This window comes from Callorhinchus milii, unplaced genomic scaffold (assembly GCF_018977255.1).
Source record: "Callorhinchus milii isolate IMCB2004 unplaced genomic scaffold, IMCB_Cmil_1.0 Scaffold11, whole genome shotgun sequence".
NCBI classification, from domain to species: Eukaryota; Metazoa; Chordata; class Chondrichthyes; order Chimaeriformes; family Callorhinchidae; genus Callorhinchus; species Callorhinchus milii.
Window position 1 is genome coordinate 17,719,542 of NW_024704752.1, and position 14,075 is coordinate 17,733,616.

At 38.7% G+C, this 14,075-nt stretch overlaps 1 protein-coding gene across 1 annotated transcript in view; it reads right to left on the reverse strand.

The window, feature by feature from the left end:
• Positions 1 to 11,171: 11,171 nt before the first annotated feature.
• Positions 11,172 to 14,075, reverse strand: part of si (sucrase-isomaltase (alpha-glucosidase)) — a 65,040-nt gene continuing 62,136 nt past the window's right edge. Inside the window, 2 exon segments of the mRNA XM_042339059.1 lie at positions 11,172 to 11,451; positions 13,389 to 13,556. Coding sequence (XP_042194993.1) covers positions 11,377 to 11,451; positions 13,389 to 13,556 — 243 coding nt within the window. The 3' untranslated portion in view covers positions 11,172 to 11,376.

The window sequence follows — 14,075 nt, forward strand, 5'->3', positions numbered from 1 at the left end:
ATAATGACGCATGGATATTCTAAGCTAAGGCAACTCTATTAAAATGTGGGAGAATTGTTGATTGTTGATTTCCTTTGCAATAGTTGCTGGGATCTGCCAGTCTATTCCGATATGCTCTTCTGTGATCTTGCATCCTCAGTACTGTTGCAGTAAAACTATGTGCTTAGCGCAGCTCACTGATTTTGACATCAAACACTGTTATTGGTTAACGCTGCCTGAGGCTGTTTTTGAAATGTTTATGTTCCATTTGCTCAAGTTGCTCAAACACATTGAGTAGTCGGGGACACCACTGCTCGGATCGGGCTCTGGATTTCAAATGGAAGTGTTATAAATCATCGATCCAGTGGGTCCATAAACTCAAAATTCAGATTGATTCAACATTGCCACTTCTCCTCTGCAGATTGATGCAGAGCTCCCTCCCTCCCCAGTTGCTTCACATCATGTTTGATTGCTGTCTAAAGCTTTTCTTTAGCAGCGCACTGCATCATTCTGCTCGTAGGAATATTCTTCAAGGCCAAATCCTGAGCATTCTGAAGACAGTTCATTAGTGTCTTGTCTGAAACAATTCCAAAGCTGCAATTATTTTATAATTATTTTCGTTGCTTGTGTTGTCTTCGGCGGGATAGCTGCTTTTTTGATTTATTAAAGCTCTCCCAGCATTTCCAATAGGCTTCACAGATTTGGAAACTGCTGATCTGTCTTATCCCCAGTCTCCTGAATCAACTTGGATTGTTCCTTTTGACGCTGTAATTACACATCAGAGAGTTTCTGCTCTGAGGTGACGCTCCATCAGAAGTAAGCGATGATTTTTCTGCCTTTGTCACTTTTGTTCCTTGGTCACAAGTAGTGGTGTTATACCTTAAGTGTCTATGGAGTATAACAGGTGACACCAGGCACAGACAGACAAATAGCTTTAATTGTGGCCACAGCATTTTCAGTTACTGTAAAATATACAGTGGAATTGTGTTGCAACCAATAGGTCAGGCCTACAAAAACAGCATCGAGTAGATCGGAAGGGGATATACTCTTTACTGTACAAAAACAATTTGATCATGGTAACACTGGGATTTCCTTCTTTCAGAATATCGTCCCTATGGTTACGGCATTTCCTGTAAATAGTTATTCTTGTAAATTGCTGTAAGTCTCCTGCTTTGAGACTACCTCCCGATGTGAAAGGGCCGTATCAAAAGCGAGGATTAATATTTATTTCCTTAGCTATTTCCTTTGTGAATTTCTTCTCCTCCATTTCTCATCTCCCCCCGGCTCGACGTCATTCTCCGCCACCAACAAGGGGTCTGAGGGGGCGCTATGCAAATGCAAGTTTGTTGTTGTTGGATAATCCTTCAAAGTATATGTACAATTCGGGAACCCTGTACTGCCAAAAAGAAGTTTGGTGTCGAGATCATGGATGGTATCGCGACTCACACCAGAAACATTTTCACTTTGGCCAGTGTCACTGTACATCCAATGTTTATTCTGTGAACTTCTGTCGTTCAAACAATAAAATGAGCTCTTTCAGTTTCCCGGCCTGCTCAAAATTATTGAACTTTGATCATGCAAATTGACTGAACAGCAAACAAAACTTCTGTAACCTTAAAGCACTTCCATTTCGAGCAATTGAGAGTTTTTTTTTAAAATGCAGATTGCCTATCCCTCCAATCTGGTTTAATATTCTGCCTCAAGCTGTTCCCTACATTAATGACTTTCTGATTAATAACCATGGGCCATTTCCGCACCTTTTTCTGGGTCACTGACGTTTAATTCTCTAATTGTTTTGTGGCGTTTAAATTCTTTGATGTTGATTGTCAGATGTTTTCACCATCCCTGTTTGACTGGCTCTATCATGGGGGAACCTGATTCAGAATANTTTTTTCATCTCCGCAGAGATTCACTTTGCATCCCTCCTGTTGATGCTTTTGTCTGCTTTTTTTTAAACAAAAAAAATTATTTTGCTAAATGTAGAGCACTCTCCTTGAAAGCGAGAGGACCTGGGTTCAATTCTCAACAGGGCGAAACGTTGGGCAAGTTTCCTTACTCCACACGCCTCTGTTCACCTAGCAGTAAGTAGGAACCCAGTTGTTAGTCGATTGGTGGATCGCTTTTCCGGGGGTAATAAACCCGTTCAAAAAAAAAATTTTATNAAAAAAATGTGGTCACTTGAATCCATGATTGTTTGTGGGACGCTACTGTGTGCAATTAGTTGATGTGTTTTGCCAAAAAATATACAATCAACTCACTTTACAGTATATTCTGTGAAACGCTTTGAGACACCTTGAAAATGTGATAAGGCGCTATATCAAATGCAAGGATTATTATTATTATTATTATTATTATTATTATTATTATTATTATTATTATTATTATTATTATTATTATGTAGCTTTGTCTCCAAACTGTTGTCACCTGCCTTGGAACTATAATCAATAATAATAATAATAATAATCCTTGCATTTGATATAGCACTTTTCACGTCAGGAGGACGTCCCAAAGCGCTTCACAGAACATACTGTAAAGTGAATTGACTGTATATTTGTGGGCGAACGCGGCAGCCAATTGCGCACAGCAATGTCCCACAAACAGTCGTAGATTGTAAATGACCAATTTATTATTGTTTTTGTTTTTTTGGAGGGATTATTATTAGGCTCTGTGTGGAGTAAGGAAACTTGCCCAAGGTTTCGCCCTCTGCCTGGAATTGAACTCAGGTCTCTCACTTGCAAAGCGATTGCTCTAACCACTGAGCCACAGGACTCCACAAAGAAACGATTGTTAAACATCCAAATTGTGCACACTTATTTCATCATTAATTAAATACTAAAAGTAAAGTTTCCTTACAAATCCAATATCTGAGCTTGAATCACAATCATAAAGAACTAGATCCATGGCTTCTGAAGGTGTCTGAATGGCTGCCCTGAATTTCACCTACGTCTTTTATACAACGGCTTGCTTAGAATTCTCTCAGGAATTTATTTTTAAAACAGTTTATGAAATATGAATGGTGTGAAAATGAGAAACATCTTAACATCTAAGGATATTTCAAGATTTGGGGAAAAGTGTAAATGAACCTTTGTTATCTCCCACATGGTTGAATTGATAGTTTGTTACAATGATACATTCATAACCAGTTCAGTGGCTTTACGATCAGTAGAATATCCGATTTTAAAAGCCTGATATCAATTAGGCTATTTAAATGTCACCTCGTATTTCTGTTCAGATAAATCAAAGTAGACTCCAGTTAAGCATGTGTGTGATCCAAGCACGGAAGTCCAATGTGATAAATCATTTCTCAGTCGCTCCTATGATATAGTATTCTTAATCCAGGTGAAATCCTCCAATGGAAAGTTTTGACGAGGCAAAAGAATTCCCCAATGATTCCTTTTTTTGTGTGCGTGATTAATTTCCTGTGTTAAAGGTGCTGAGTCACTGTGGGCATGTTCCACAGTGCCAGGTGCCCTTTTTCACCTCTAAGTGGGCATTTCTCATGTGTGACCTAAATCCAAATTTTAATGCTCGGCCTGCTAATAGAGTTGATCCCCTGCTGATAGACTGTGTGAAAATGTTCACTATTGTGTTAGAGGGGAAATGGAATTTGCCTCGTAACGCTTGCAATAAAAAGGAAACCAACATTGCTAACCAATTAAAACCAAACTGATCAAAATTCTTTTTTTAAAATGTGTGACATTCCCACTGTTGACACATCAATGCACACCGATTATCGTGTTGAAATGTTTGAAATTACATCACATAACTGAAGCTTAGGGATCGTTGTTACACAGATACAACAAAGAATCTGGGCCAGTTACCTCTCACAAACAGCAATGAAATGAATGAATAAATTAAATGAAAAGTGCTTTTTTAAGTGACAGGGAGGGATATCTGCACCTTTCTCAGTCTCACTCTGTTATCATGAGTTGATAGAAATTAGGAGTAGTCCATTTAGACCACCACTAATTACTCAAATCCAAAATTCCTTCTCTTTAACAGTTTGTCCAATACCCTTTCAAAGGTTGTTATTGTCACCGCCTCAGTAGCAAAACTTCCAAAACGAGAGGGCATAAATATAGGGTAGCGAATAGTAACTCAAATAGGGAGTTTGGGATGTCCTGCTGACGTGAAAAGCACTTTACACATGTAATGTTGTTGTTGTTCTAGGAGGAACTTAATGCTGAGGGTGGTGAGAATGTGAAACACTGTTGAAAGCTGCAGTAGCAATGCATGGAGGAGACAAATTGATGGTTACATGAGGTAGAAGGGAATAGAGGGGAATAGAAATGATGGGACAATGTGGAGCACAAAGACTGGCACGGATTAGATGAGCCAAATGGTCTGTTTTTGTGCTGTCTCACTCTTTATAGTAACCTGTCCATCTGATGATCTTGTGTCTCCGAAAACACCAAAATCCTTCCATTTCAAATGGAAGGATTATGCTGTTTTCCCTTCTGCATACATCATATTTTCAAAGGCACCATTGATAATCGGTGCGCATTGATGCGTCAATAGTGGGATTGTCACACATTTTAAAAAAAGAATTTTGATCAGTTTGATTTTAATTGCTGCATCCATTCCAGTTCTTACTTCAAACAAACAAACAAACGCACACACAAAGAAAGGAAGAAACAAACAAGCAAGCAAGCAGTTGACTGGTTAGCAATGTTGGTTTCCTTTTTATTAGCAATTCAAATCTGTTTGCCAACTTTAACCTAATGTAAACAAAACACAAGCTGCTCTTGTGATGGTCTGGTCTATCCTGATGATAAGCTAATTATGTCGTTCTCAAGCTGTTTGCTAGTTATAAAACAAAATACACAGGATGCCAGCCTAAGTTAATTGGAAAACTTCTAAAATTGTATATTGCCTGTTCGTATTACATTGCCCGTGATTCTTCAAAGTTTTGGAAAGGAATTAATATTTCTATAAAATCAAAATTGAATTTATGGAGTTTTAAGGCGGAAGAAATTTGCCTCATTTGTAGGCACATGGTTGGAAATATGGACCATAATTGCTACTGTGTATGAGATCTGCAAGAGAAAAACTAATTAAAAAATAGATTAAGTTGTAGCAGGGAGGGAAAAACCAACTTCATAGACATAATCCTTGCATTTGATATAGCACCATATCACGTCATCGAGATGTCTCAAAAAGCTTCACAGAATGTACTGTAAAATGTAGTGACTGTATATTTTGTGGGCAAAATAGACCTTCTGAATGTAAATTTATTTTTCAAAATCTGAAAAATACTCGTAAGCTGATTTTAGGTTTTGTTAATGTCCCAGTGTTTTTTGTGCAAAAAAAACGGCTCTCTGATAACATTAAAAAAAAGACATCCATTATTGGAATTTGACTGGTGTACAACTAACTCTCCTGAGTCCGTGGCCAATACAATTAAAGACCCGAAAGTATAAATCCGGCCTCTCTCGCTCTCCGATCCTTCGCTGCTGCAAGTGATATCACTTGTCTTTCCAGGGCAGTGAATGTTCACTTGGCACTGAGTGGGGAACCCACCTGACTGTGTTCTCTGTTGATAACTTTCCATCAAAGTCACCATACGTAGTACGATTGGATTCCTTTTTTAATATAACAGCACTTATTTTTTTTAAATAGCAGCAAGGATACAATGTAATGTTAGCTTTCCTTTTCTTTTTGGTTTCAAATGCCAAAAATGACATTTCGCCATAGGAAAGGGAAAAATACACAACCTAAAAACATATTGAGAAAACAAAACTAGGGTTTCTTTGCAGCCTCGTCACCTGCAACAAGCTGCAGATTAGACTACATGTTGCTGGGAATAGGCTGCAATCTGTCTTTCTGTTAACGCTCCCAGTGATCTGATAATGTGAGGGAGAAGCTCCATCACTGGGTTTTGTTGTTTTGGCGCACGTTTGACTCGTGCAATAGGTCACTTGAGTTCATAATTCTTTGATTGGGCAGAACAATATCATTATTCATTCTGTGAACCGTTAGATTGTTAACGTTATTCTGTCAGGCCAGGGGTCAGCCACAACCTGCGGATATCAAGGACAGATCCCACTGCTCCTCAATATGTTTGTGTGAACATTCAGTCTTCTCCAGCTGAGGAACTGAAAGATGGAAAGCATTTACAGTCATTAAATTAATTGGCAAAGGAGGGCATGTTTTTAAATAAGGATACCTGGATTGTGTTTCCACTGTGAAGAAATAGTACATTAGGAAAGAGAATTTAGCCTTTCTCTGGTGGGAGAATTGTAAAAGTCTAATCCTGAGACGTGATATTGTCATCTTCATTGCACCGACTGAAATACATTCAGAAAGAAACTAGTGGGTAAAAATTCCAGATTAATTCTATTAACATCCCATTTAAGAGAGTCCAGAATTAGTCGAATCCTTAAATAGTCTCTAACTTTGAAACTGGTTTTCTGCAAATTCTTTTAAGACCTACATGAAAATGGGTTCCAAAGTTAAAGCCCAATTCAACAATTTGCTAAATTCTTGCACATACAGAAATGCTACTATTTTAGTGTTAATCTGGACTTGGGTGGGATTTTGCCCCTTGAATTGTTTCCAAGATAATTTGACTACAGTCGACCTGATAAAAAGAAAAAAGGAAATCAGAAATAGATTGGTCTCCAGGTTAAGTGGAAATTAGCTTGACGAGGTGTGCAAAGGTCTGTGTGGGAGAGAGAATTGGGAATGGTGCCTGCAGACATCCTAATATCAGATGTTCTCTCTCTCTCTCTGCAGAGGCATTAAGAAGAAGTCAGGTGCTTCAGCTTTGGGAATCGAGGGAATAGCAAACTGCATACCCATCGTGGCTCTAAGCAGCTGGCTAGGAGTCACTTTGGCAAAGGCAGATCATTTTGATTCTTGCCTTTGCTACAGCAGATGCTTGGTCTAGAGAGACCAATACATTTCATAAATATATACATATATATATATACCATCTATGTTTAAAAAAAAACTTTGTACTTTAAATAATCGGGGAATTCTATTCCCACTTCACAGCAGATCAGATGGAACCGCAGAGATAAAGAAGGATTTGGACCCGCACACAAAGAATAGTTCTATAATCACTCTCCTGCCTCCCTCCCGATGGATAGCATTCAGTATTTAATACTTCACACTCTCTCAGCAGGATTTTAATAACGATTTCATTAACCGAGACTGACTTGTCATTGCATGGATGCTTTGGCTGGCAGACTGACTTTTTATTTATCTGTGCATCTGCCTTAACTACAGGAGCATGATTTTTAGTATTTTTGACAGGCGCTATTAGATAGGAAGAAATCTAAAGTCTGCGAGATGGAGCAGCCAAGCCTGTCAGTGACATACTGAGGTATCCGAATGCTCACTGATTTCCTGCTTTGACGAATTACACTTTGCATCAACTGCTGTAGGATCTGAGGATGCATCCAACAAATAGCCTCCCTGAACCATCTGGGAACTCTGTCACCTCATAATCTTCTGAACAGACAAACCCACCCACTGCCCTCACCACACTCTCACTGATATCAGCAAGAACCACCAGCAACCTCTGGTGTACATTTGTTGTCCTAATACTTTCGATCAATGATCTTAATTATAGCAGTAAATTGCTCCGTCTTGAGTTGTGTTCTGAGTGGAAAATACAGTGTAGCTGTGCTTCTTATCACATGTACTGTTCAAACCATGAATAAATGTCAGGATTGGTGTACCAATTTAGCACTGTAGTGCTATTTGTCAAGTGTTTTCCCCATTTTGCCATCAAATCATACTGTTTTCCTTTGAAGTATGGGTTTTCCAAATCTCTCTGACGGACTGACAGATCTTTCTCGAAGGATTAGCTTAACTTCCTGATGAAAGTCAGAAGGCACATGATGGTGACAGGAGCAGTGAAAGGTACGAGAATGGCTTTCTGTGAACGTTATTACAGTTGCAAACTCCTCTTGCCCTGCCAGTAACTGTTTTCTCAACATTTCAGAAGATTTTAATTGACAAGATCCCTTCAACGTTGCAACTCTTTCTACGTTGCAACACTGCAAAACTTTTTCTTTAATCACATAGTGCCTGATCATGAGCCAATAAGGGTTTAAGTGCATGGGTTTTGTGAATGCAACGCACAGATTATAATCATTAATATTCACAAGACAGAACCCAGCCAACCCTCCAGACACTTCAAGCAAGGATTTACTCACATTTTCATTTTGATAAATGATTTAACATATTGAGAGAGAACTAATACGACTAAATAATAATAATTTAGTGACTCAATCCACCACTGTTTGTGGGTCACTTGGCTGCCTTGTTTCGCCCACAAAATACAGTCAATCCACTTTACAGTATATCTTGTATATACTGTGTATGCACAATTTAAGTGAAAACAAAGATTTCAGAGTGCAAATGGATGGCTGCTTCTTCACTCCTTACATCTCTAACAAACTCGCTCTGTCAGTACAAGGAGAAACTAGTTGACAGCAGCCCCAAGGTATTCATTCTGCTGTGAAAAATGGCTGAACTGAAGGTGGGGGGAGGTGGGGGAGGAATGAGCAAACATGTCAGTTTGCACTAAAGAGAATGATTCTCCTATTTTACTATTCTGCTAGCCAAACCTGCTGGTGGCAAATTTACTGATGATCAGAGCGTCACCCCTTAAATGCCTTTCAGGAGTCCTGTAGCTCAGCGGTTAGAGCACTCGCCTCATAAGCGAGAGACCAGAGTTTGATTCCCGGCCGGGCGAAACCTTGGGCAAGTTTCCTTACTCCACACACATGATAATAATCCCTCAAGAAAAAAAACAATAATAATTTGGTCACTTCAATCCCCAACTGTTTGTGGGACGCTGCTGTGCGCAATTGGCTGCTGCGTCTCGCCCACAAAATATGCAGTCAATTCACTTTACAGTGTATTCCGTGAAGCGCTTTGTGACGTCTCGAAGACGTGAAAAGCGCTATATCAGATGCAGGGATTGTTATTATTATTATTGTTGTATAATCTTCTTCCGCAGATATGCAGAATCATTCGAGCTTTTGTTCATAACATTGAGTCAGTCAAGCTTTGCCATATTGTTATTTATTATTTACAGGCTAGGCATATAAGTGGGCAAACATATTTCTTATTGTCTCTCATACGGTGGGCTGAGCAGATGGCAGTTTGAATGAAGCGATTGTTACTGGCAGGACAGAGAGGACATAATGGTCTAGAGGCTGGAAGCAGAATGAAGCATCCGGAGGTCTGAATCTTCTATCTGCTGTCATTGTACTTCTCCCAAATTAAATAGCAGCATGAAATCAAGCGTAGAGGTGAAGTTATTTTATGCTGGGGCTGCCACATACAGAATTCACTGAGTTTAACCCAGGATATCTGGAAGTAATTACATTTATTCTGACCTCCAATTCCCAGCCTAAACAGAGCAGATTTTTTTTCTGGTTTGCATACTCAAATTATTTTATTGGACACCATAAATCTGAGTGAAAACCTAGATCTTAAATCTGTTGTAGAGGAAATTAAAAATAAATAAAAACAATTTTAAGAAATCTCCCAGTAATGCAAAAAAGGCTTCCAATATTCATTCCTTTTTGTGTATTTTTGTGTATTCGCTTGTTTGCGTATTTTGTTTCGAGGTTCAATCAATAAAATATAATAACAAATGCATTAAAGGAATACCTGACACATTGAAGCTTTGCACAATTATCTTGTATTTTGTGCTAAGGTAACTCTTAGAGTATATCTCCCAATAAGAGTTAGGTGCTGAATGATAAGAAACCATATGATGCAATTCATATTCAATTCATATCCTATTGATGAGCTAACCTGATGTCACAAGAGAAAGGGAGAAAGCCCACTTGCTTTGGTGTATGAGGAGGGTCCACATCTAAGCCAGGCATTAGAGCCTGTTTTGAGAGTGAAGTCGAAGGAAAATTCTCATCACATGAACCGGCTGATGCCGAAAACATGGCTTTCCTCACCTCGAAGAATATAAAAATAATTATTATTCTGAAAAGATAACATATGAATTTTATAATGGAAACTAAAATAGCATGCAGATGGAAGACTCCTTCCAGTAACGAGACAGAAAAGAGCTTGTTCTCCATAGTTACGATAAATAATAATAATAAACCTCGCATTTGATATAGCGCCTTATCATGTCATTGAGATGTCTCAAAGTGCTTCATACATATGGTAAAGTGAATTGACTGGGAGTTTTGTGGGCGAAATGCGGCAGCCAATTGCGCACAGCAGTGTCCCACAAACAGCCGTGGATTCATTGACCAATTTATTATTATAATTTTTTTGACGACAAATAGATGTCATTAAAAATCTGAAGAATTTGTCAAGGTGATGACAAAATCACATGAGGATCGTAGAATCGTACAGCACAAAAAGAGGCCATTCGGCCCATCGAGTTTGTGCTGGCTCTTTGAATAGAATAGGCTAAACTTATTTTTAAATATATGAATTAAGGCAACACGTGGCAAAATCTTACATTGTCTAATAAATGCTCAAGGAAAGCAACTGTTCACGGCGTGTTTCAATGTGCAATTCGACTTGAAACGCATTGAAATAAATTGTTTAAAGAAATGACCAGAAACAATCAATGGGTAATGGCATCAATGTATTAACATTACTGTATGAGGACAGTGCAATTAAGGGATGTCATCAACATGTATATTCTCAACTGCTTATTATTTGTCAGTACGAATCGTGACTTTCATTCCAGAGCACGACTGCCTTTCTGTATAAGCAAGTCATACACGTGCAAAATTCAGTGATATATCTGGTCCCTGAGCTCAAAGTCTAGGCTGGCTGTCCAGTACAGTGCTGGAAAGCATTACATTGTTGGAAGTGCCGTCCTTGGGATGAGATGTTAAACCAAGGTCCCACCTGCCAGTTCAGGTGGATGTTAAAGATCTCTTGGCACTGCTTGAATAGAGAAGAGAGTTTCTCCCAGTGTCCTGGCCAACAATTCGCCCGAAGATAAAGAAAAATAGTCATTCACTTCATCGCTGTTTGTTAGGACATTGCTGTGTGAAAATTGGCTAATGTATTTTGCTACAAATAATCAACCGCTAAACGCTTTGGGCTGTCCTCTCGACTGAAAAGGCTCTATACAAACGTAAATGTTTATTATATTACACTTGACAGAAAACTCTTCAGATGTTTTGACATAATCAGGTCCGATAGCAAATGCATGGATTATTCATTCAAATAAAAACTCGAATGCGTTTTTGAACTATCGAAAGCCTTTTTAATTCACAAGTTCAAAGGACATTAAGCAGAATTGTAGAAACAAATGATATTCCAACACATTGTTACAAATGATCATTTCATCTCGGAATCTTTGCATTGTGTATATTAAAAAGTTAAAAATTCTTACAAAAACAATCATCAACACGTCTGCATGTGTCTTTCGGCGCGTTTGTTAGAAACTCATGTTGTTTTCCAAGTGATTCGCAATGGTTGGTCAATATAGAAATCGTTTTTGACCATTTGGATGATGAGTGTCTGTAAGAAGAAAAAGAGATTTCAGACACTATTCCACCTTGACAGGGTTAAATATTCTTGTTAGCAGCAAGTGGTTCACCTGCTGTTTGGGGAGGTTTGAAATAAGTGGTGATCAAGTGCAGTAAAATGGTTTCAGTAGTAAGTGTTTCCAATGAATGGGAGGCACAAAATAACTGATGCAAGAGAGTAGAATCACTGATCTCTCTCTCTCTCTCTCTCTCTGTATATATATATATTGTTTTTATGATACCAGTCCTAACCACAGATGAAAACTTTACCCAGGTAGGGATTCATGTTGAAATTACGTCAAGTGTGTTATTTGTGTATAAGCATTGAGGGGAGGGAGTAAAATCCTGTGAAGTGCTTTGAGGTGTTTCAGCGATGGGATAAGGCATTGTATCACCGTTATTATAAATTTGTTGTCTGCTACTGGCAGCAATGAGGAACACCAAGGCTCCAGTAGTCTTCATTGTACAACTGTTTGTATCTATTTCTGTGGAGTTACAGACTTGTGCCTGATATTTACAAGTTTAGGAGGATGAACACACATTTTATAGCAGTGTTCATGTGCACCCAGCCAGACTCTGACTCAAATCGCAATGATCCAATGTAAGGTGGGTGAGATGGTGATTTGTGGGTTCTCCTGCTCAGTTTAATGTTATTATTTATCTAACATTTTAAACGTTAATATCTGTTTGCATTGATTCTTGTTACTTAATATCCCGTCTGATCCCATTAAGTTGGGACCCGGATAACGAAAACATTAAGTTAAATAGGGGAGGCTTCAGAATCAATTGGTTATTTTTGGAATACATTTAAATCTATAGCAACAAAGTTTTTTTTAAAATGAATGGTGATTTAATTTTTTATCAGGAACATCCAGTTAACAGATGCAGCTGCGCTTGCTTTGCAGATTCTTAAAGGGTAAGCGTGAGCTCCACTAAATTGGCATGCAGTCTGTTGTGCCCCTGTTTACAGAGCCGAGAAAGGGAGATGATATCATTCCCAGAAATGCAGCGATGTGGAGTGCGAAGTCGATTTAATATTTCCAGCTCCTAATCACATCAGCTGGGGCCTCGGGAGAGTTACTTACACATGAACAGCCTCTATTTCGGGTGTTGGTTGTTCAAAAATGTAATAACACTAAAATATTGTGCCTCAGACTGCTCACTTTGACATAGATTTATACTGAACCAATGCGAATAGAATGCATCACTGAAACATCCCCCTCGAAATGGCTTTTGGTATACAGAGAAATTCACACTGCTCAACCCCAATCTCTTTTGATGAAGACAGGCAGAATTGCACTAACTCAGCAATGTAGTGCGCAGGTCCGTGCAAACCTCTACAGTTCCTCTCTGTGTGTCTCGTTACTGTGCTCTTGTTTAGAACTGCTGGTGAGATGGAGTTTATTGTGTGGAGAGCTAGAACTCTCACTGGCCTGGCCTCAGGGTTGCTCTCCACTAACAATGTGAGCAGATCCTGCTGCTCACACTCACCAGCCATGAACTCACTGGAGCGAAACATATTGATGTCGCATAAGGGGGCCTTTTGTACAAAATATTTGCTCCCTGGTTGTCTCCAAACAGCTCTTAAAGCATAAAACCATAATAAGGAGGATTCTTTCGTGCACACCTTTGGAATATCAGATGCTGTCTGGAAGGAAAGCTGACTATTGGAACGCTGAATCAACATCAGTAGAGACAGAGTTACAACTAAAAGATTATTCAGCAAAATTATGAATTGTATTACTATTTACAAAGGTGCAAAATAACACATATTCTTGGAGGGATTTTGAGAAATGTTCATGCGATAGGGAAATGATTCATTTATGAAGTATTATATTTGACCATTTCTCAAAATTACAGGCAGTGAAACACTGACCGTTTTTTGTGAAGTGTACAAGTGCTTCAGTGCAGCAATTATGCTATTCTTACCTGTTCCGTGACACTAAAATCGTTGATTTGATGGTCTGTGCCATTATAATGGGCAGTCACGCTTGCAATAGGGGTGTTCTCTATTCCCCAGACTTCGACAACTGCCAGTTTCAGCTCGCTTGCTGTGCTCTTGATATGGTTTTGCTTTATGGCGGTTGTCAAAACGTTCTGTAGTTTTCAAAATAGATTTCAGAGATAATCAGATGTTATTGGCGCAGATGATATTTTGACAAAAGAACAAAAGCGAGTTGATGCAGGAAAAAGCGAATATCATGTCACTGAATTTGGACAAGTTGGTAAAGGATTATATAAGATCTAGACGGATAAATCCAGATAAAGAATTGAACCAATGAATTGGGCAATACAGTTGCAGCCCAATAAAAACACAAGGAAGTTTTGAGCTTCGAGTCAAAGGATTATGGAAACATTTTTGTACAATGGGGTGAAAATGGTGAAGTTGCTTAACCCATTTGATGTGATAACTCTGATGATTTAATCAACCTTATTACTATTTATATACTCAGCGCAAGTACTCAGGCTATGAGTGACAATGAAAGATTGGGAATGCTGAATGATGCTGATATTTGCCTTCTATGCTTGGTTACCCTGAGCCTGTAGGGAACAACGTGAATGTTTTAAAATAGAAACACTAGAAATTCAATCAGCATCTACAAGAGATAATTGCAT